This window comes from Schistocerca piceifrons, chromosome 2 (assembly GCF_021461385.2).
Source record: "Schistocerca piceifrons isolate TAMUIC-IGC-003096 chromosome 2, iqSchPice1.1, whole genome shotgun sequence".
NCBI classification, from domain to species: domain Eukaryota; kingdom Metazoa; phylum Arthropoda; class Insecta; order Orthoptera; family Acrididae; genus Schistocerca; species Schistocerca piceifrons.
This window is the reverse complement of record NC_060139.1, coordinates 135,315,055-135,340,309: the sequence shown is the minus strand read 5'-3', so window position 1 is coordinate 135,340,309 and position 25,255 is coordinate 135,315,055. Positions and strand designations below refer to the sequence as shown.

General features: G+C 38.1%; 1 protein-coding gene and 1 long non-coding RNA gene across 4 annotated transcripts in view; one reads left to right on the top strand and one right to left on the bottom strand.

Annotated features, from left to right (window-relative positions):
- Nucleotides 1-25,255, bottom strand: part of LOC124777974 (CBY1-interacting BAR domain-containing protein 1) — a 195,720-nt gene that overhangs the window by 66,445 nt on the left and 104,020 nt on the right. For all 3 annotated transcript variants that reach the window (XM_047253536.1, XM_047253538.1, XM_047253537.1), the window contains exon 5: nucleotides 16,680-16,904. In XM_047253536.1, the coding sequence (XP_047109492.1) occupies nucleotides 16,680-16,904 (225 nt within the window). The remainder of the gene's footprint in view (nucleotides 1-16,679; nucleotides 16,905-25,255) is intronic.
- Nucleotides 4,339-8,269, top strand: LOC124777975. The gene is made up of 3 exons (XR_007015815.1): nucleotides 4,339-4,395; nucleotides 4,867-4,982; nucleotides 8,223-8,269. It is a non-coding gene; the product is annotated as an uncharacterized LOC124777975 (long non-coding RNA).

Here is a 25,255-nt window from a genome sequence, read left to right as displayed (position 1 = left end):
CTATAATTCTTCTGCAGTACACTTGCCTCAAACCAAGTAGCGCACCTCTCCATTGCCACTGCCATGCTGTGTTGCACATTTTCAAGATTGGTATCACATGTGATGAGTGCTGGTCATCAGCATATAGCACTGCATCACATGATACAACTGCAGGTAAATCATTTATATAAATAATGAAAGGGAAAGGTCCAAGAACAGATCCTTGAGGTACATCCTTCACAACTGCCAGACATTCTGACATCTGATTATTTACCTTAACTGTTTTCTATTGTCCAAGTTTGACTGCATTATGCATTGTGCATTCTCTCTCACTCTGTAGTGGTAGAGTTTTTTTTATCAGAATATTGTGGGAGACCACATCAAAAGCTTTCCTGAGGTCTAACAGTGTTGCACAGATAATATCTTTATTTTTCAGAACAATTGCATATTTTTGCTACCATACTCTTAACTGCTTTGACTGTAGAAAGGCTAGATCTGAAACCATACTGTGAGGAGGTGAGGATATCATTATGATCAAAATATTGACCCATCTGTTTATGCATGCAATATTCTATTATTTTTGATATTATGGGTATAAGTGATATTGGTCGATAGTTATCTGGTGATGCTATATCTCCTTTCTTATTTACTGGTTTAACTACAGATCTTTTTAAACATTCTGGATAATTACCTTTATATAAAATTTTGTTGATTATTTTAGTCAGTGGCATTAATATTTGTTTTCTAATATATTTAATAACATAATTTGAGAGACCATAGTAATCCTATGCTCTAGAATTACTGAGCTTAGCTACTGATTCATAGACCATCTTCTCAGTTACACAAGTCCAGTGAAAGCTGTCTGTCTGCTTACTGTTCATTTCTGGCAGCAGTGCCTCTGCCTTACTCATATTCTAGATTATGCTGTTATCTGATTGTGGACTGACAAAATGTGCATTTAGATAGAATATCAGGTGGAATTGGTGTCTGGTATACTTTATCATCACAGTTAGTTTCTGTTTTAATAATTTCCCATGGAGCTTTGCATTTATTTCCTGAGTTCAGTATATATGTATCATTTGCTTTGCACTTAGCTGCCTTGATTTCAGACCTGGAAATCTTTTTCACTTTCATGTACATTTCCATGTCAGCATTATTGTGCTTGGACTTATCATGATAGAGTAGCATTATGATTCTTATTCTACTTAGAAGTGGGGTGTAGCAGCTTTTTAGATTTTGTGGTTTGGTGTAATGATTTTGCTTTGATATTTTCTTGTAGCATTTAGGACAACATGCTTCAAAATTTTCAGTTAACAGTTCCAGAAATTTGTTGGTAGATTCATTTGCACCTGCAGTGGTTATTATTTTATCCCATTTTATTAAATTCATTTTACTTATCAACTTAACTGGTCTTATAATTTTTCTACAGTCTGTGGAAGTTTCAGTTGCTTTACTGTTAAGAGTTTGTGTGAGCCATAGCCCTCATGATCTGAAATGCCTAGCTTGATTGTGTTGAATTCTGTTTTGTTTAGATGAAAACTACACATTATGTTATCTAGACATGCTTCCTGTCTTGCGGGTTTGTCATTTACGCAACTGAAGTTAAGGGATCTTAAAGTATTTAGCAAGTGATCAACCTTTCTCTTTTTAAACCTAATGTCTATATTGATATCACCAAATATTAGTACCACAAACAGGTCTTCATTGTGGTTTTTTTTTTTTTTTTTTTTTTTTTTTTTTTTTTTTTTTTTTTTTTTTTTTTTGGGGGGGGGGGGGGAGGGGGAGCGGTATACTGAAGCTATTATAATTTCCTGGTTTGGCAAATTATGGCTGCACCTTCAAATTTTGCTTCTGTGCACAGTCCACTTACATCTATAACTTCATAGATTAGGTTCACACTATTTTTAACATATACAGATACACTACCAAGTTTAACCCTTTGAGTCACACAAATACTTTTGGACTTGATATGCACTGAAGTTTGATATTATCCTTCTTTATTGCATTACTGGAGCATACTACAATTTTTTTAAATTTTTTTCGATTTTTATAAAAAATGTATATAGGTGGTTTCACTATGAAACCACTGTGACGCATGGGGTTGTTCAACATATTTCAAAAATCCATTAATTTTTGATTTTCAATATTTCATTACACTAATGTTCCATTTTCTTTCATACAATTTTTTTTTATAAACTGATTCCCAAAAAATTTTTTTGTTTAATGCAAAATTTCAAAGTACATTACATACACTTGTTTTCTAGTTTTCATGATACTCCAAAAAACAGTTTTTTTAACTGTTAGGCACAATCCGACATCACATACTTTGCATGACCATCTGGCTCTATGAGGCTCCTTTTTTGAACTACAATTTGCACAACGTTTTGATTTGCAATGAACAGGAATACAGGAATATGTGGTTCATTGGATTGTCTTTTATCCACAGAAACTTTCATTCTAAATGTGTTCTTAGATGATGATGGCCGGGAAATTGCTTTCCTTTTCCTGCCAGGAGAAATTCTGCTTTGCACAAACAGACCCTCAACCACTAGTGTCCTAAAATCTTTTAATTTCACTGGTATTCTTCCAGTTTTTATTTTATATATGACATAGGTATCCACGACAGTGACATCCGAGCAATGGGAAAATATTCTGTGCCACCACTTCTTGCTTTTCCTGTCTAATTCCTAAGTTGATTTAGTTGATTTGAGCATGTCTGCATTATCAACATAACCCATTGAAGTATTGTAGTAACATACCACTTTCGGACATTTCATTGCTTCATGAGAGCCATGTTTCTTTCTTCGGTACACTGTGGCTTCTTGGCTTGGACTATGGAAAATGGAGAGAAAAAGAACAGGTCTTTTGTCCATCCATTTAGTGCAGGTTACTCCCTCCCAGTCCCTCCACTCTGATTCCCCACGAGTATACATTTATCAGATTTAAAATCTTTTGGCAAGTATTTCCTGACACTTTTAATTGTGCCTCAGGCATATATTTTATGTAATAGAAGGTTTTTGAACAATGACACTGATGTAAAATTGTTGTCTACGTAGATTTCATAACCCTGACCTACCAGTGATCTTGTCAAATCAGTAACAACTCTCCCACCTAGGTCCTTCTCTACCTGGGATCCATTTTTCCCTGCATAGATTTGAAACTCACAAATATGCCCTGTTTTGTCTGCCCTTACCCACACTTTGTAACCCCTTTTTATGGGTTTCTGTGGCATATAGATTTTCATAAATGACTGCCCTTTGAAATTAATCATTGACTTGTCAATGCCTTGTTTCTTAGATGGCTTGTAACAATTTTTGTAGGTTGTGGAGAGAGAATTTAGCAATGGTTGTAGTTTATATAGTTTCTCATAATATGCTGATCCCCTCTGTGGTGGTTTTTTGTTGTCATTTACTTGTCATTTACATGTAAATTAGAAAGGAGTCACACATATCTATTCAATGGCATTCTTTGGGGAATGTATTCATCCCACAGTGCTGGGAGAGATGACCAGTAATCTCTAAACCTAGGTTGTGCTTTTACACCCATAAGTAAATTAATACCTAAAAACACTTTCATCTCATTTATATTTGTAGGATGGGGATTGATGCCACCAACCTTTTGCACAGCATATAAATTTGTCTGATACACTATTTCCTCCAATTTCTGATTAGCAAAAAGTTCAAGGGAAAAGTCAACTGGGGAAGAAAAATTATCAAAATTGGGCGAAGGCCCAGTTTCCTCCACAAGATTTACATGATCATAATCACCGAACTCATGTGACCACTTTGGTTCTGTCAAGTCTTGGGTGGAAGGAAGTAGTTCACTGACATCAGCTGGAGCTTCAGAAACTTCTTTCTCAGCTGTTAAAGAAGGTAGGAGCATGGGGGCTTCCTGTACAAGGGCCTGAGTAATACCCTCCAGATTACCATCTTCATCCTCTTCAGATTCTGATAGTTCTGACAAATCGCTTAGAATATCCTCAAAAAGTAGGTTGTAGACAGTAGCCTCGTCTACTTCCACCAAGGTGTATCTTTTATCCATCTAAATAGAGGTAAAAGTTAAATAGCTTACTGTACATAAGAATAGAAGCTTTATATGGCAAAGGTATCATATTAGCATAGTGTTTTCACAGTGAAACCACCAACATTTGTGCTGCTCATTGTTTCAAATAATGTGCTATATTCAAACTTTAGACATATTTTATCTAGAACCTATGTTGTAGCGTGTATAAAAATTTTACTTACATTGAATAAAGTACAGCATCTGAACAACACAAAACAACGTGTCTGAATTGAAATATGTCTCACTTGCACAGAAAACACGTGATGAATGCTGGTTCCCGCTTGCAGTCTTGCTCTCTCAAGATTTGTTGAGTTAGTTCATTGAAAATCCACTAGAGTGCCCGAACAAACAAAGGTGAGATGGTGGTTTCACAGTGAGTCGTCTATACCGCAAAGGGATACAATGCAGCAAAAAGTGGTTCGCAGTGAAACCACTGTGACACAAAGGGTTAATACTTGTTCTACAGTAGCTGGTTGCTAATTCATATCCAAATGGTACACTTAATTTTAGTTCCTCATTGCTAAGCCAGTGTTCATTTATTGAAATAACAGTGCAGTTTAAGTTTTCCAGCCAATACTGAAGTTCATTAAGTTTGTTCTTAAGAGACTGCACATTAATATGTAAGAACATTACACTTGTACTTATCTTACTGTCGTTTTGCTGTAGCCCTGCAGCAAAAAAACCATTGAGATGGGATGGAACCATTTGATGGTTTTTCCAATGTTGACTGCTCCTTCAGATGACATGGTGGTGAAGTTCTTGTCTTGTTAAGGGGATGAGTGGCTGAACATAAAAAACATTGGATTTGCTTTCTGTTGCATGTAGGATGGGCAACAGTTCCTGCTGCATGTGTTGATGTTCCAGCTGTTGGTCCTGCCACTGACAATTCTGCTGCTTTTGACAATGCTGCTTCTCCTGCTGCTGAGACTGGTCCCATAATGGTACATGGAATTTTGCTGTTTGCTCTCTTCCTGTTCGCAATGATTTCATTTATTGTTTTACAGGCAGAGTTGTTTTTTCCTTCATAATTTAGATGCATTCTGTGTTCTGTATGCTGACATCTGTCTGATTTGCCTATATCAAGGACACTACATTTTCCAAACAAAGAACACATTTGTTTTATTTTAATGTTAGTTTTTCGTATTTCTTTGTTGACACACGAGTGATACATTAGATCATATATGTGTGGTAACGTTGCAACTATTGTATTTTGTTGTTTTAGACAGACTGGCCTTATATTTGGGAGGATGGAGGTTCCAATCTTCATCTAGCCATCCTAACTTAGGTTTCCCATGGATCCCATGAATTACTTCAGGCAAATGCTGGGATGGTTCCTACTACAAGGCCTGGGCCAAGAGTCCTGTCATTGTTGACAGGAATGTCTGTGTAAATGAATTATGTATTTTTCCTGTTCTTAACACTAGAGTGCACATGCCCTTAACACTCATTGAGCATACAGACAGGCTACAAGTGTGGCCCGACAAGAAATTTTGTTATTTACAAATTAGGACATAATTTAAAGAAAACATTTTGTACAAATACCACACATCTTTATCTTTACCACCCTTATACATAAAATTAATGAAATTTAACTTTTTATCCATCATAAACAAAGAAATAAAAAACCCTTTAAAAACTCAATGTTCAAACACCAGTTTTGATGATTTTCACATAATTTTAATTTCAAAAATAATACTTACCAGTTTCTTGATTTATGATCATCTAATGGAACCAATAAACAATTTTTCACAATCATCTTCATTTAGATGGCATACATTCAGGGCACAAGACAGACTGATTATCGCTACAAATGTGTCTCGTGCACCTGCTGCATTGTTTATGCATGCTGCGATCATGAGACCTGCTACAAAAAGAACAGCAACCAGTTCCTCCCTGAGTAAGTATAACAGGGTGCATGGGTTGTTCTGGAAGTCCAAGAAGTAGTAGGCCTTTCAGTCTGATAGCTCTGGGAATGTTTTGTTGCAATAATAGATGTTCAATATAAAGCCTTGCTAGTGCAAATCCAACATTATGTAGGTAGTGACAGTAGACGACTTTCATTTCAAAGTTGTCCTTCTCATATATCACAAGAACATTTACCCTCACCATATTGACAAAACTGTAATACAGTGTGAGAGGCCACTGGCAACTGTTTTGAGTAATGCTGTATTGTGTACACATTTTATTAAAAACATTGATGCCACACTTTGTTTGGTTATAAAATGTGATGATTTCCGGTTTTATAACATCACCACTAGCAGCATTGATTTTGTCATCACTGTAAAGTGTAAATAACAGAAAAACTACTTTAATTTGCTTTGGCACATAACTGACTAGTGTGCAGTCAGGTCAAAATCCAAAAATAGATCGTTTATTTCTCAGTTGTGTATTGTTTTGAACAATTCAGGTATCTCCGGTTTATTCTTTCTTAGTGTTCCTATGGCCATAATCTTGTGGGTCAATGTTCTTTACATGTAGGAACACTAGCAAAGCAATTGTCCATAGCGATATTGCATCCACAGCCATATAATGGATTCAGAACTTGATGGACAATATCAGGCACTTGTCATCATTGTGCAGTGTAGATAACAACAAAACTACTTTCACTTTGGCACGTAACTGACTAGCATACAATTGCCTCTCCAGGGCACACCACCTTGATGAAGCACTGTCCGTGCGGGTGCAGAGGCTTGTGTATCTGTGAGAAGCTGAGGGCTATGCTGAAGGTAGAGGACCTACTGCCAGAAAGGCCCTAGCTGATGGATCAGACTAAGAGTGTCCCGCAATGTCCTGTCTTTCTTATCCGCTCCTAATCCTTACCCAATTCCCTTCCCAACCTAAGGTGTGATGTGATGTGGACAACCTCACTGAGTAAGTATACACCGTGCGGTGTTTTCGTGGTGTGGAGCGTGTAGATCCCCAAATCTCGTGGGACACGAAAAAAGAAAATAAATTAAAACAAACTGAGGAGCAAACTAAGACCTCAGACACCCAAACATTGGGGTCAGGACTGATGGAGTGCACTCCCACAACTGAATCAGGGTCTAACCTGAGCCAGAAGTGGGAACTGTAACTGAGAAGTCGTACCAGATCAAGAGTAAAGCCTTGTCTTGGGACCAGGGGAGGAAGCTACTCAGGGAAAAGAGACAAAAGGAAGGAAAAGAATGGCTTCCAAAACACAAGTGGAGGGAATTAAAAGGGGTCGAGCCTAAGACCCCTCAGAAAAAACTGTCTCAGGTTGAAGGGGATATGCAGACCCCCACAATGTCAAAGACATGTAGCAAGAGGATAAGGGAGAAATTTAAGACTCCCTCCTCCCTGGACAAGTGAGCCCAGAAAAAGCAGAGGCAAGAAATAGGGAACAGACATTTAGTACTGCAGTCTCAGTTTTTAAGATGGCAGTTATCCAGGAAGGCTATCCACTGGTAGCCATAATCTCGTAGCAGGAGGAACTTGTACAGATGGCCCTATTTGGAAAGATTGGGAGGAGACGCTGGTCCAGGACCCAACTTCAGGAGGGTCTATTTAGATCATGGTGCCTTCTTCTTTGTCTATGTGGGGTGCACATGGTGGAATGGCTTAAGGACAAGGTACCCATGATATCCCCATGGGAGGATGCAAAGCTGTTGATCAAGACAGTAGCAGAGCTTGTTAAGACCACAAAGGTATAAATATGGGTACCAAACATCCTTAAGGATGTCTCTCCGAAGATGCTGTTTGAGAAAATAGGGGTCCAGAGCCAAAAAGTCTTGACAGAGGACTGGAGAGTAATCAACCAGAAGTTTGTACTGGAAGGACGAACCCTGGTGGTGGGTGTCAGAGAGAAGGTCCTGAAGGCGATGTGAGAGCAAGGCCTCAAATTGTTTTTAGGGTTCTCTCAGGTCACTGTGAGGGTAATCAAAGAGCTCAAAGGCAATGATGGCAGCAAGACGGAGATTGGAGGTGCTGCAGATTTGTCTGCAGCACAGTAAAGGGGCCACTGCTGCCCTGAGCCGCTGCCTAGGGAGACAGGAAGTGGACGTAGCCCTGATACAAGAACCCTACCTATATAAAGGGGGCTTATCGGTCCTTGGTGGCACTGAAGGTAAGCTGATTTATGCTAGGAATCTAAGAAACTCCAGAACATGCATCTAGGTAAGAAATGGAGTTGCTTTCATGCCAATAATGGATTTCTGCTCCAGGGACCTAGTGACCATCAGGATGCAGCAACGTGAGGAAGGTATCACAAGGGACATTGTTTTGGCCTCAGCATACCTTCCTTATGACAACAGCCCTCCTCCTCCTTTGGAGGTGAGGAGACTGACAGAAGCTTGTCATCGGCAAGGCAACCAACTGTTGGTTGGATGTGGTGCCAATGCCCACAACCTAGTGTGGGGCAGCAAGGACACCAACAATAGAGGTGAGTACCTTCTTGAATTTCTCCTGTCTAACAACTTGGAGGTCCTGAATAGGGGCAATGAACCTACATTCAGGAATAGCAGAAGGGACGAAGTAATTGACATAAGCTTTGGTTCTATGATGATGGGCAGCTATGTCAAACAATGGCATGTGGCATTAGAGCCATCCTCATCGGACCACATGTACATTAAATTCAAGGTTGAAATGGGAATCAGACAGACCACGGCCTATAGGAATCCCAGGAAAATAGACTGAGAGATGTATACGAGGGACCTTGCCTTAAGGTCAAAACCCAAAAATTGATTTGCTTATTTCTTGGTTGTGTATTGTTTTGAACAATTCAGTTATCTATGGTTTATTCTTTCTTAGTGTTCCTATGCCTGTAATCTTGTGGGGCAATGTTCTTTGCATGTAGGATCACTAGCAAACCAATTGTCCTTAGTGATATTGCATCCCAGGCCATATAATGGACTCAGAATTCGAGTGATGATATCAGGCACTTTATTTTACTCTCTAAATGGTTCCTCTGGTTGCTTGTCTATGTAAATTTCAAAATTATAGGAATATGGATACTTGACGACCACAACCATAATGATAATGATTTCTTCTGGTTTGTTTGGCATGTACATCATAGAACCACAGCGTCCCTTGAAAGTGGCTAACTGCTCAGCAATCATAAGAGTTTCACTTGAAGTGTAATATTTCTTACAGTTCTGAAGCATTGTTGGTAATTTCTTGTATGGAAGCCAATCGGTCATCTGGTTGATGACCCCGCCTGTCTCTTACACCCTCAAAGCAAAGATCTCGCAGTAGGAATTGCAATCTACTCTCTGACATAGCTCTATATACTAGTCCAATTCCATAACTTTTTGTATTGTTCCAAAAATCCTTTAGAGTTCTTTGCCCTTTATGGTAAGTACCAATTACTAATAAAATGTCTGTAAGTGCCTTGATTACTATCAGGTCAGTATGATATGCATCTCTGACTCTGACATTTGCTTTTTATGGTATCAATGTAAATGTTTGACAAATCAACAAGAATGTTCCAAACATCACCATCAAAAAATAGCAGAAATGATAAAAGAGATGTTTTAACATCTTTGGCCAAACCTATTGGGCCTGGTGGATGAGCCAAAATGTTGAGAGATCTGGTTCTGGAAGTGAGTGGTGGAAACTTGCTCCATTGTGTGCCATTACGAGACTGAAAGGTAGCTAAAGCTGACACAGGCATCTTCATCAGCATTGTCTTTCTCGCCTTCCTATTCCATATTAGACTTGTAAGGAGACACAGGTGGAACATTTTGTTCCACAAACCCTTCTTCCTCCAGTTGCCGTCTCTGATTTTTTAAATTTATTTTTTATTTTTTATTCCATCTTGTTTATATGATCCAGCATCTAAACATATAATATACAGAACAAGAAATAACTAACTGCAAAAATGCCTACAAATGACAATACTATAAAATGTGCACTGCTTTTGTAGTATTTATTACAGCAACTGTATCATATTTACCTCAGTTTCACAGCTTGTGCAGTCAGAGATTTAACTTCCATGAACAGTCACATGGGCTACAGATGTAGCCAACAGATTTCAACGACAATTTATTTACACATCCTTGCACCGTGGGGGTCGGGACACTACTAGCAAGAACTGAAATTCTTAGCTGAGGAATACATAAAATGTTGGCACTGTAATGCACCAATTGTTGAAAATAAATGACCAACACATGTCCAATATCATTGTAAAAATGCTCTACGGCTGAATAAAACTTCTCCAACCGTGTGCTTCTTTTACTTGTTGTAAAAGTGATCCCCTTGTATTTAAATGTACAGATTTTAATTTGCAGAACCTCATGTCCAAATATTTTCGGTCATCTTCCCCCACTACCATATACTCCATCTTTTTTGTGTTTATTGTTAGGGCACATTTTGAGTATTGTTCGCGCAGTTCCCTGAACATATAACTGGAGTCATCTTTGTCTCCTGCTGTCAGGACTTGGTCATAGTGAAGATTAAAGAATATAGTATTTTTTTGCCCTACAAAGGCTACCATTCCACATTTCCTGTGCCAATTTTGCTAAGCTTCCTCTACAATGGCCCAGTTCCATTCCTTTTCTTCTTGTATTTCAATTGATTTTTATTTTAAATTCCTTATTGTTCCTTTCTTTATCAATTTCTGCTTTTCTGCATTTGTGACTTATATCTTTCATGGTTCTTGTCACTTCTGGATTTATTTCTAAGTTCGATTACTCTTTTTCACATTTTGATTGCTTTATATTAATTTACAGCCTGTTAATAATATATGAATTAGACAATGAAAAATGGGAACCAGTTTACAATGCAACAAATGTGAACAATAAATGGGACAATTTCTGTAAACTATTCAATAAAACTTTAAATGAAACATGTCCTTTAGTAAAACAAGTAAACAAAGCTAGTACTCACAAAGATGAGAATTTCCCTTCTGAAAGCATTGAACTGAGAGAGAAAATGAAGCACTGTTACATACTCATTCAAAATACTACATTACGACACTCACACAACGGAAAATCCAGGAAGTAATGTAAAAATATTATGAAAAGGAAAGTTGCCACTCACCATATAGTGAAGATGCTGAGTCACAGATAGGCACAACAAAAAGACTGTCACACATAAAGCTTTCGGCCAGTAAGGCCTCCATCAAAAACAGATGACACACACACACACACACACACACACACACACACACACACACACACACAAACACTTACATAAACACAACTCACACACATGACTGCAGTCTCGGACAACCGAAACCACACTGCAAGCAGCAGCACTAGTCCATGATGGGAGTGGGGACTGGGTGGGGGTAGGAGGAGGCTTGGGCAGGGAGGGGAGGGATAATATGGTGGGGGTGGAGGACAGTGAAGTGCTGCAGGTCAGATAGAGGTCATGGGAGAGGTGGGGAGGGGGGTGGGGGCATAGTGGAAAAGGAGAGAAGTAAAAAGTAAAAACAATGTGTGTGATGGTAGAATGACAGCTGTGTAGAGCTGGAATGGGTGAAGACAGTGACTAATGAAAGTTGAGTCCAGGAGGATTACAGGAATGTAGGATGTATTACAGGGAAAGTTGCCACCTGTGCAGTTCAGAAAAGCCAGTGTTGGTGGGATGGAAGCATATGGCACAGGCTGTGAAGCAGTTATTGAAATGAAGGATGTCATGTTTGGCATGTGGTCCACTTGTTTCTTGGCCACAGTTTGTAAGTGGCCATTCATGCAGACAGACAGCTTGTTGCTTGTCGTGCCCACATAGAATGAAGCACAGTGGTTGCAGCTTAGCTTGTAGATCACATGACTAGTTTCACAGGTAGCCCTGCCTTTAATGGGATAGGTGATGTTTGCGACTGGACTGGATTAGGTAGTGGTGGGAGGATGTATGCGACAGGTCTTGCATCTAGGTATATTACAGGGGTATGAACTATGAGGTAAGGGGTTGGGAACAGGGGTTGTGTAAGGATGGATGAGGATATTGTGTAGGTTTGGTGGATGGTGGAATACCACTGTGGGAGGGGTAGGAAGGATAGTGGGCAAGACATTTCTCATTTCAGAGCATGATGGGAGGTAGTCAAAACTCTGGCAGGGAATGTAATTCATTGCTCCATTCCTGGGTGGTACTGAGTTGCGAGGGGAATGCTGGTCTGTAGCCGGACAGCGGGACTTTGGGAGGTGGTGGGAGACTAGATAGATAATGCATGGAAGATTTGTTTTTGTACAAGGTTGGGATGATAATTATGATCTGTGAAGACTTCAGTGAGACCCTTGGTATATTTCGAGAGGGACCGCTCATCACTGCAGATGCATGGCTGGCTGGGCTGTGTGGAAGGGATTTCTTGGTATGGAATGTGTGGCAGCTGTTGAAGTGGAGGTACTGCTGGTGGTTAGTCGGTTTGATATGGACGGAAGGTATTGATGTAGTCATCTTTGAGGTGGAGGTCATCTAGGAAGGAGGCTTATTGGGTTGAGTAGGACCAGGTGAAGTAAATGGGGCGAAGCGGTTGAGGTTCTGGAGGAATGTAGGTAGGGTGTCCTCAGCCTCGATCCAGATCACAAGGATGTCATCGATGAATGTGAACCAGGTGAGGGGTTTAAGACTCTGGGTGTTTAGGAAGGATTCCTCTACATGGTCCATGAATAGGTTGGCATAGGATGGTGCCATGAGGATGGCTATAGCCGTACCCTGGATTTGTTTGTAAGTAATGCCTTCAAAGGAGAAATAATTGTGGGTGAGGATATAGTTGGTCATGGCAACTAGAAAGGAGATAGTTGGTCTGGAATCCATCAGGCATTGAGAAAGGTATTGATCAGCAGTGGTAAGGCTGAGGGCATTAGAAATGTTAGTGTAAAGGGAGGTGGCATCAATAGTGATGAACAGGGCACTGTGTGGTAAAGGGACAGGATCTGTGGAGAGTCAATGGAGGAAATGGTTGGTATCTTTTATGTAGGAGGGTAGGTTCTGGGTAATAGGTTGACGGTGTTGGTCTACGAAAGCAGACAGTAACTGGTCACAATGGGGCATCCTGGGTGGTTATTTATGGACTTAAGGAAGCATGTAGAAGGTAGGAGTGCAGGAAGTGGTAGGGTGAGTAGAGAGATGGACTCCGGGGAGAGGCTCTGGGATGGGCCTAAGGATTTGAGCAGGATCCTGCTGGATTTCTGGAATGGGACCACGGTGGCGAGGTTTGTAGGTGAAAGTATCTGACAGCTGTCAGATTTCTTCTGCCAGGTCCTGACAGTTCTAAACAACTGTGGCAAAGCCTTTGTCTGCAGGTAGTATTATAAAGTTGGGATCAGTTTTTAGAAGGTGGACTGCAGTTCTTTCTGTGGATGTAAGGTTAGTTTGCATGTTGAGGGATTTGGGAAATGATGGTGAGGCAAAGTTTGATGTTATGAAATTCTGGAAAGTTAACATGGGCTGATTTGGGGGTAGTGGGGATAGGCCACAGTTGGATGGAGGAGTGAACTGAGTTAGGAAGGCCACCCAGTCGCCACTCCCACCATGCACTGATGCTACTGCTCACAGTGTGGTTTCAGTTGCCTGAGACTCTGAGACTGCAGTCGTTTGTGTGAGTTGCATTTCCGTATGTGTGTCTGTGTGTTTGTGTGTGTGTGTGTGTGCGTGTGTGTGTGTGTGTGTGTGTGTGTCATCTATTTTTGACAAAGGCCTTACTGGCCGAAAGCTTTATGTGTGACAGTCTTTTTGTTGTGGGACTCAGGGTCTCTACTATATGGTGAGTGGCAACTTTCCTTTTCATAATATTGTTAAATTGCAATACTATTTAAGAAATTACAAACTGATCAGAAACATTACAGAGCTTCCTTGACTAATCTTAAAGCTCATAAATATGCCTATCAAATAAGCAACTTAACTTGTTTTAGTAAAACTGACTGGAGAATAATGTATAAAGAATGTGGGAGACAGTAATCTCATGAACACACCAGCATAATGTTAAAAGAAAATGAATGTATAACAAAGAACCCAAAAAGAAGTGTGTGGGAAATTCAAACAGATGTTTGGTACAATTGGCACAAGTGAAGCACATCACTAGGTACCCAATTTAAATTTTACAAATAATAGCCAATCTTTTATTCATCCACAGCATTACTCAGAGGGACCTCCTAGCAGTCATTTAAAAACTTAAAGCTAAAATATCTTGTGTCTGGAATGAGATTTTACCTAGGCTGATAAAGGAATGCAGAGGAGAGTTAGTGAATCCTCTGACACATCTAACAAATATCACCCTCTGCCATGTAGAATTCCCTGATCTTTTGAAAATCTCTGAAATCCTACTGTGTATAAAAAGGGAATAAAAACTGACATGAAAAACGATAGGCCTATATCATTAACTTCAGAGCTTGGAAAGTTACTGGAGAAAGTAATATTAAAACAGTTTGAGGCACATTTTGTCAAACATAATCTATTCAAAAATCTGCAACATGGTTTTAGAAAAGGAGATCTACTTTAGCAGTAATAGCAATTTTTATACATGAAGCATTAAACAAACTAGAGGAAGGAGATAAGGTAACAGGATATGAGTAAAGCTTATGATATTGTGAACCATACAATTCCACTGCATAAATTATAAGCATGCAGGATGAGAGGGGTGGCCTTACAATTACGTACCTCCTATTTGAAAGACAGGAAACAATGTGTCAAATGAACTTATAAGTAAAGGAATGAACAGTTGGTAACAATCAAATTGGGCCCACAAGATACTTCATTGTGGTGTACCCTGAGAAGGTGTACTGGGGCTTTTTCCATTTCTTGTGTACGTTAATGATTTAACTGAACCCAAAACTGCGTGGTTATAAACTATGCTGATGACATATCTTTTGTCAGCTGGGGCCATGATATGCAAACTACTACAAACATTAGTGAAATCTTTATAATTTTGTGTTATAATATAATAATAAAATATAATATATTTTATAACATATATATAAATAATATTATAATAAAATTATCTTACTTCAAATAAGCTACCTGTAAATAAAGAGAAGACAGTAACAATGCAATTTATGCTTACCTATAAGCAGAACATAAATAATATTCAATTTACACCTCCATTGAGCCTCAGCTAGACAAACAAACACAAATTTTTGATATAATTGTTGATGAACACCTCTTATGGAAAGAACATATAGACCATATCTGTAAGAAAATCAATACAAATGTATATCTACTGAAATGGTCTCAGTCTTCCTGGACTATAACATCTAGAGACAAATATACTTCGGAGTGATACACCAACATCTTCAGTATGGTACTGAGATAAGGGGTGGGCCACAAGCTGTCTTCACTGACAGGCTCTTCAGACCACAAAAAAAGGCAGTAAGAGTGGTAGTTGAGGTAAAAAGGAGAGAGACTTATAGAGAAATCTCCAGAAAATATAAAATACTAATCATTTACTCTATATACATTTTACAGACAATAATGTTTGTGAAACGAAATCCAGAATATAATGTAACAAACAGTAATCCACATAGGTACAATATACTGGGAAAGGAAAACTTTCACAGAATCTCAAGTAAAAAACAAAGGCTGCAGACTGTAGTCAATGTACAGTAGGAACAATCTTTTATAACAGACTACCATCTGACCTCAAGACACCTAATTTAAACACTTTAAAGAATAAACTTCTCTCCAGTACTGCTCTGTATACATTTAGTACTCGTATGTTTGCTTTTATGTCCTGCATCATATATTTACATTCATGGCATGCACTACACATTTTAAGTGCGCTACACATTTTAAGTAACAACTAATGCAATATGATGGCTTAACCTTCAATCATTTCAACAACAGAAATATATATTATTTAACTGACATCTCATTCATCCTTGAAAGAAAAATTGAAATTAATGCTGTTATCATAATTCTGGTGTAGTGTAAAGATTACTATCCTTGGTTGTTACAAAATGCCATGTTAGTCATTTACCATTTGCAACTATATGAACGTGCAAAACATGGTTCTTAATTTGTGTGTTAACAAAAAAATAAATGCTGCAAGAGGCTTGCTTCTGAATCTGTTATGAGAAATGAACATTCATCTATAAAGCCTAGTATTAAGCATACCTGCCAGAATAAGATTTTGATTATGTTATTTTAAATTTAAGTTACTTCAAGAATTTTGAATACTTCTGAGGTATTGAGCAGGTTGGTGTCATGCAGAAGGTGTGATATTTTCACAAACCGGCTTCTTGACACCTTCAGGCATTCCTGATGACTGATAGTCATTTTAGAAGTCAGTCAATCATCAGGAATGCCTGAAGGTGTCAAGAAGTTGGTTTGCCAAAATACTGTGCGTTCTGGATGGCACCATTTTGGCTAAATACCTACGAAATATTTGAAATCTGTCTACAATGGGAAAATCTGAAATCTTGCTTCAAGGACGTTTGTGTTAGTTTTGAAATCACTTTTTGTTGCAAACAAATACTATTGCAATTAATGGTCATTTTTGTCGCAAATTTTGCAAAAGATTAAGAAACTCTAGTCTAGAAGAAGGTACACATTATAATGTAAGCAAATATCAATTAATCTGAAATCCCTTGTAATCATCTGTGAATCATATAGCGGAATAACTGCATACCAACCACAACAATAAAATTGTAGTAGATACTAAAGTCAGAGACAAGATCAAGAATTACTTACTCCACTTGTGCATTTCTATTGATGATAATGTAAATGGATACAACTGTGCTTACCTCCATGTCTTCCTCCTCATCCACTTCAGAAACCTGTTGATACGCTTTTGTAAATAATTCTACAGCTTTTGCATGAAAGCTTAGTTCAATTATAATGTAATTTAAAATGATAGACTTAATATCATGTAGCTTTTTCTTCTCAAACATGTCAGTCTGTTCTTCAAGAGATCTGACTGTGCGAGAAAGGTCAGCTGTTGCTTTTAGCAACTCTGACTCGGCTATGCTCTGTAAAATGAATGTTAAGGAAATCGTAATTTACCTCCATGGGATGTGTAAGTGTCTCAAACATTCAACTTTTTCCCATGTTACTAGATATTATTGCATTCATAAAATATTTATATCACAATCTCTTTCCCCACCCCTGTTGTCAGGGGTCTGCCATGTTTGAAAGTCTTACTTATAATAGTTTGCTTCTAATAAGTTTGTCACTAGACAGCAATTTTGTACATTCTAGTCTGACAAAAAAGAAATTTAGATTAATTATGAGCTCTAGAATGGGGGGATACAACCATCTATAGACACAACATCACTGTATATAGTTTTGTTCACAATAGCAACAGCTCATGCCTCAATAATTTGCGGCATTTTCCATTTTCGCCCTGGCTACCAGATGTGACATGACAGAATTAAACAAACTGCTTACAAAAATGCTTTATAACTACAGTAACATGTTAATGTTATGAAATGTGTGTAATTTTGGAAGTGGTTGACAGGTTATACCTTGATACAAGTGAACAGTGTCTCGATACAGTGGTAGCATTATGATGGCTGTGCACTCATCATGTATCCTGAACAGAAACACTACTTTGCTATTCAATGCTGTGCACTTTAGTAGTGGAACCCATTAAAATGGTATATCAGTGAAAGCATGCTACCTTCCTATGTAGCAACTTTACTTTAGTGTCTCCATTTAAAACAATACTCAATTCAGGTAGTGAGTGAGAAATGTTCATGCAGTCCAACTGAACTGTAGTGAAGCCTGTCAACCATGGTCATACTTTCACAGACAAAAGACATCATGCTAATACTGCACACAATCACCGTAACTCCTGATAACAGCCAAAATTTGGTGAGGAAGAATGTCCACTAGTTTCTTCAAGTATTCCATATGCAGATGAAGCTGTTTATTGAATATTAGGTCTTACAGAGCTACCGAATTGTGGAAATGCTGATTCCTGTTTCACCCACTGTTGCAAATACTGCCAGACCCTTTCTATGGGTTTAATATAAGGTGATTTACAAAGCCTGTTAAGGCATAATAGGGAGCCTGAATGTTTATAAAACTGGGAACATATGAGTGCAGCCTTATGAACATGACTGTTGTCATTCTGAGAGATAGGATTGTGAACAATATACTCATCATCACAAAGTAGAAGAAAGGAGAGCACTTATTTAATGAAAAATGTTGAAGTAAAAATCCCGGTTCATGTTCAAGGTAAACTGAATGACTGGGCCAAAATCACTGTATGAAAAACAACTCCAAAACATAACAGAACCAACTCTGGCCTGGACTATACCCTCCACAAACTGCAGGTTAAATACCTCATTGGGCTGTCAGTGCACTTGACATACTGCATCATTTGGAAAGAGGAAAAGTTGTGCATTGTCAGACATTACACACCTCCATTCTGTTGCTCTCCAGCTTCTGTGTTGTTTGGCCCTTGAATACATGCAGCTTTATGTGCCACTGAAAGCAATGGTCTTCCATACAATCGACTGTCAGGTACTCACTACTTCACTACCATAACTTATGTTAGCAGAGGAGGGTCAGTTCTACCCCAGTAGATCTCCAACTGTGAGTGCAATTACAACAAAGGCTGCCTGTGTAGAGGCGAGACAAATGTGAGGTTCTTGAAAACATGCAGCAGCCTTCTCAGTAGTTGCAGGGATAACAGTCTAGTTGATAAACTGATAATCATTGTAACCTTAGCTAAGATGGTCTTGCTATTGTAGTACTGGGTATGCAGCTCTACTACATGGCTTAATAATGATGACATTCAACAGAGTAAAATACTGCTGAGATAAAATTCTCCCCCATTCCAATCTCTGGCCACAGACTACTCTCGAGAATGGAAAAAGAAAACCAGCATTCTATGTGTCAGAGTGTAGGATGAAATAGTGAATGCAGCAGAGGAAAGGGGGAGAGGGCAGGTCCAGTAGAAATCCTTGGATAGCACACAAGATATTGAATTTAATTGCTGAAAAGAGGTAATATGAAACTGTAGCAAATAAAGCAGGCATAAGGGAATGTAGGCATCTAAAAAGTGGAAGCGACAAAAGGTGTCAAACAGTAAAGTAGGACTGGCTAGATGCAAGGCTGCAGAAGAATGTGTGAGAAGGGTAAAGATAAATGCCATCTACAGGCAAATTAAAAAACATATTTGGAGAAAAGAGATGCTGCTGTATGAACATCAAGAGCTCAGACAGAAGGCTAGTACTGACCAAAGAGGGAAAGTTGAAAGCTGGAAGGAATATATAGAAGGGCTAGACATGGGAAATGAACTCTATGAGTATGTTATACAGGGGAACAGGTAGCAAATGAATATTTTTGTTGGAAATATAACAATGCATCTAGAGTTTAACAGAAATATCAACACTCAATAATACTTACTGAAGTTCAGTACAATATTTACACACATTAGTATTGTAAGGATCATTAGTTTACCACATACCATAAATTGTAATTTCATGAAATCATCTTATTTATTTATAAAAAGCATTTGAAACATCATATGTCTAGCTTGTGTAAGCAAGCTTTTTCAAAAAGAATACACATATTAAAAAGTATTATGTTATTAAAACTATCAAATGCTGTGCCATAGCTTGGTTATTGGAGGAATAAATACATTATTTAGTTTATCCTCACTACCGGTAGATGTTGGTTGTCTTCTGTTCACTTGGTTACCGTCACATGTTGCAAAAATGGCTACTTCACAGCAGAAATCATTTTGTGTTCTCACATTAATGAAGCATAATTCTGCAATTACAGAGCAAAAATGTTTCAGGTTGAGGTACCAAACTGATCCTCTTACTGGATGGAACATTCACAGATGGTATTGACAGTTGGTAGACACAAGATGTTTATGTAAGTAAAGAGTCCTTGCTGCCCTTGTATTTCCAATGAAAATATTGCATGAATCCAAACAGCTTTCCAGCACAATCCTACAAAATCATTTTGTCATACCAGTCAGGAAATACAGCTGCCTATAATAACAACTTGGTCTGTTTTGAGACATCAGTTGGTTATGATGCCGTAGAAGTTACAGCTGTTGCAGGCTCTGTCATGATGACAAATGCAAACATATGGCATTTTTCGAAAAGATTCAGAATGCTGTTGACAATGATAACACTTTCTGTGATTAAGTGACTTTCCCCTTAGTGGGAAAGTAAACTAACACAACGGTCAAATTTGGGGCCTACAGAACCTACATGCCCACACTAGACTTGTATGGGATTCACCCAAATTGAATGTGTTCTGTGTGATATCCCACTCATCTGTTTATGGTTCATTCTTCTTTGATGGAAAGTAAACTAACACAGTGGTCACATCTGGGGCCTACAGAACCCACATGCACACAATGAACATGTACAAGGTTCACCTAAAATGAATGTGTTTTGCGCGATATTCCACGCATCTGTTTACAGCCCATTCTTCATTGATGAAAACATGGTTAAAAGTCATCAGTATCTTGCTATGATACAGAACTGGTTGTTTCTGAGGCTCAATGAGGATAACTTCATTATTCAATAAGATAGAGCACCCCCTCACTGAAGTTGCCAAGGGCATGAATATCTGAATGAAACTCTATCAAGTCATTAGATTGATCATCAAACAGCCAGCAACTCAGCATTTCTTACCTGGGCTCCACAGTCATCAGATTTTGTACCCTGTGACCTCTTCCTTTGAGGTTTCATTAAGGGCAACATTTATGCACCAACACTACCACAGAACCTAGAAGAGTTGAAGAACAGGATCTGTACTGCCACAAAATCAGTGCAATGGACATTCTTACCCAAGTATGGGAAGAATTCAAGTATTTACATCATATTATTCATATCACTAGTGGAGGACATATTGAACATGTATAATCTAAACTTGAGAGATCAATATCAAACAATGAAAAATCCAGGATGGAATGTAACAATATTATGAAATGGAAAGTTGCTACTCACCATATAGCAGAGATGCTGAGTCGCAAATAGGTGCAACAAAAAGACTGTCACAAATTAGCTTTCGGCCATTATGGCCTTCATCAAAAATAGATGACACACACACACACACACACACACACACACACACACACACACACACACACACAAGACTGCAGTCTCTGGCAACTGAAGTGTGGCTGCAGTTGCCAGAGTCTGCATGTGTGTGTGTGTGTGTGTGTGTGTGTGAGAGATCTATTTTTGACAAAGGCCATATTGGCCGAAAGCTAATTTGTGAGTCTTTTGTTGTGCCTATCTGCAGCTTCGCATCTAAACCTGAGGGACTCATAAATACTTGTCACAAGTTTCATAGCTGTATGTCTTACAGTTTAATAAATATATGCTTTTTTACAATTCGTCAAGTGAATATCACATTATTCAACTGTTTGAAAAAATTAGATCTGATGTGAATAGCCTATGATTTAAGGAGCTTACTTGCCCATAAATCACTGAAAGATACCTGTTAGAACACAATAAACACAATGTTTCACTTCACTGACAGTGCTTGGTACATGCACAGTCTAAAGAACATGTTGGGTACAGAACAACATGCAGCATTATTCTGAGCTCTAAATGCTATAAACCTACATCTACACCATTTCCAGTCTTACAGCAAGCCTTTAACAATGTTGACCGGAGTACACTGTTTGAAATTACGAAGGTAACAAGAATAAAGCACAGGGAGTGAAAGGGTATTTGTTACCTGTATGGAATCTTGACTGCAATTATAAAAGTAAGACAGGACTGTTGACTCTTCCTGATGCTATTTAATCTGTATATTGAGCAAGCAGTAAAGGTAACCAAGGAGAAATTAGGAAAGGAGACAGAAATTCAGAGAGAAGACATAAAATTTTTAAGGTTTGCTAGTGGTATTGTAATTCTGTCAGAGTTGGCAAGAGAATTGGAAGAGCACTTTAATGGAATGGATTACAGTTTGAAAGAGTTTATAAGATGAACAGCAACAAAAGTAAAACAAGGGTAAGGTAACCACATCAGTGATGCCGGGGAAATTAAATTAGGAAATGAGACATTAAAATTAGTAGATGAGGTTTGCTATCTGAGCAGCTAAATAACCGATGATGGAGAAAATAGAGAGGATACAAAATGCAGAGTGGCAATAACAAGAAAAGCATTTCTGAGAAAGAGAAATTTGTTAATAGCTAATATAAATTTAATTGTTAGGAATTCATTTTTGAAGGTATTTGTCTGAGATGCAGCCTTGTATGGAAGCAAAATGGGGATGGTAAACAATTTAGACATAAAGAGAAAATTCTGATATATGGTGCTGTAGAAGAATGACAAAGATTAAATGATTAAATGGGTACATTGAACAACTAATGAGGAGGTTCTGAATTGAAATAAAAATAATATATATATTTAGGGCACAACCTGACTAAAAGAAAGGAATAGTTGACAGGACACATTGTAGTAGTTCCACCTGCTTTTATTTCTTCATTTGTTGCTCTCGGTGTCAACATACTGCGTTGCTACACTGGCTGAAAAATGGAGTTTGTAATTTGGACACTGACTATGGTAAACAAGGTATCCGACAGATGCACAGTTACGTTTCACTGACTTTTACTTTCACATTGCACAATCTCCCAATAATACACAGTTATATATGGATGACCAGTGCACTATTGTTTAAACTTTCCATAAGCCTCATTAATAGTTTGCAGGTGAACCTCCACATATTGCTACAATAGTTTACTGTTGAACATCTATGAGCAGTACAAACATGACCACATAATTCACAGTTCTTGAAGAATAAACAGATACGTATGGAGCAGACACTGTCATTGCTTTTACACATGGCCTAATTGTTTAACAGTTATTCTACAGTTAAGTTGAAGCATTATTATTGTTCTAACCAACACAGGTTCCTCATCTGAAACTCAGCCATGGGCTGATTGACTTGTGACCAAAAATAGGCCCTTATATATCATCACAATAACAGGTGCTGAAACTACACACTGTTTGAGGTTTAATTTACAGAAATTACAATTAAAACTTAACTCATTAAATTAACTGACTACATCAAAAAATTGGTTCTTTTCAACAATTCCTTCTACTGCAAGGGTTAAGCCAAATTATTTGTTTAAATCATGAAATTAACAAATATAGTTATGCAAACAATACTTTTGACAAAACTGTTAATTACTTTGGAATTAATTCAGGGCTGGTTTTGCTAACATGTTTTCGAATAGGGCCAAATAGATACTTTAAGGTTCTAGTATTTTGTCTTCCAAATGTTTATAATTAGTACAGATTTATATTTGTTTATATGTCAACAGTATAATTTAAGTTACAAAACAATTACTGATTTCACCCTATAATGAAAGATTCTAACTAGTAATAATCAAAATAAATTAGAAAATCAATTACATACATAAAACTAAGCACACTGGTGTTATATTCTTTAAAAACTAAGGGCCAATCTTTCTCTTTTATGAAAATACAAATTATACTCACATATGTAAATGTTAATTAAGTCAAAATGAAAAAATGAATTTTAAAGAGGCAGATGACAAAACAAGAGGGGAATTAAAGGTATCCCAGCTTGCTTCACCACAAAATCCTCAAGCATCAAGGAATGAACATTTTGGTAATGAACGAAGTGAGGTGGTAACAACTGTAGACGAAGACCAAGGATTAAATACTGTCAACCAGGATAACTTTTTACCAGACAGGGTAGGTATCTTTGTACCACTTACCACTTTTGTTACAAATGCTGTTGCTCCACCTACTTGCATTATTTTGTACTAAAAGTAACTGTTTTATTACCTCTGGGATTTCTAGCTAATATTTCAAATGTCTTTCCAACTTCCTAGGAGCTCTCAGGCTTGTGATTGACCTTTAACTGTGTTGGCAGTGATGAGAGCTTAACGTTTTCCTGAAGGACAGTGCAACTTTGTATCAGACTTAAAATTTACATTTTACTCTGACAGGGCATAGTTAGCATTAAAATTGAAATTTTACTCTGATAGGGCATAGTCAGTATAAATTTTCACTTTTCCAAGCACTCAATAATTACAGATGTAAAATGTTACAGTGTCCATTGTGATGTGTAATTTATTGTGTACAGTATTTTCAAGAAAATAGTAAAAAGTGGTACAAAGTTACCTCAGTTGGCTGTACTGTAAGCAAATTCAAATGGATGTAGGCTGCAGCAGCTACAAAGAGATGAAGAGGCTTGCACAGGTCAGACTACTGGAGCTGCATTACACCTGCCCTCTGATTCAAAACAGCAATCCAGACTGCTTATTACTTGCGAGCCAAGGTTACGCTGTTCTATACTGCTCATGGTACTCACCTGCTGAGAGACATGAGGACAAGTGCCTAAGTCTGTCACCTCGAACTTCAATGCCATGCCACTTGGTTAATGTGACGGGCGGTGAAAGGGGAATTTTGTGAAACAATCACTTTTACAGTCATGATAAATATCTCTATTATGTAATGCCTTTCTTTAAGTCCCTTCCACATCTCACTTCAGCCTCCACTCACCATATACCAGCTTTATGGAAGGAGAGATATCTTAGCCAGTATACCTGGCGTAGAAGAATGAAACAGGAATTTCACTGTAGATGGTGCTATCCATCATTGTAGGGCCCATGAGACCGTGTCTACAGTGCCATCTGCTTCCTGTAACAGCTGACGATGAATGTCAACAAACAGTAACCCAAGTTCCTTACATTGGTATCAGTTTCAAACCCATGAACATGTTAAGTTTTGTGGCTATGTACTATGATTTGTGGACAGCATTGGTTTGCTGTTGTCATTTGAAGAAAACTGCTGCAGAATCACATCAAGTGCTTGTCAAACCTCTCAGTGAACATGCTATTGGGAAAACACAGTGTTTTGAATGGTTCAAAAAATTCGAAAGTGGTGATTTTAACTTGAGAAATGATGAGCACAGAAAACCACTGAAAAATTCGAAGGCAATGAATTGCAGGCCTTATTCAATGAAGATGATACTCAGATTCAACAGGAATTCTTGGAAATTTGGTTGACAGCTGTGGGAAAGGTGCGGAAAGTGGGAAAATGGGATCTGCACCAACTGAATGAATGACAGCAAGCAAATCAAAAGACCACTTGCGAAATGCTGCTCACCATATACAAACGAAAGTCATTTCACTGTCAAATAGTAAAAGGTCATGAAAAATGTATATATTTTGAGAATCCTAAGCATCGTAAATCATGCGTGAATTCAGGCAAATCATCGGCATCCAGTGCTAGATCAAATCACTTTGGAAAGAAGACAATGCTCTGCGTATGGTTGGGTCAGAAGGGTGTCATTTATTATGAGCTGCTAAAACCTGGGTAAACCATTAACATTGATTGCTACCAACAGCAAATGATTGATTTAA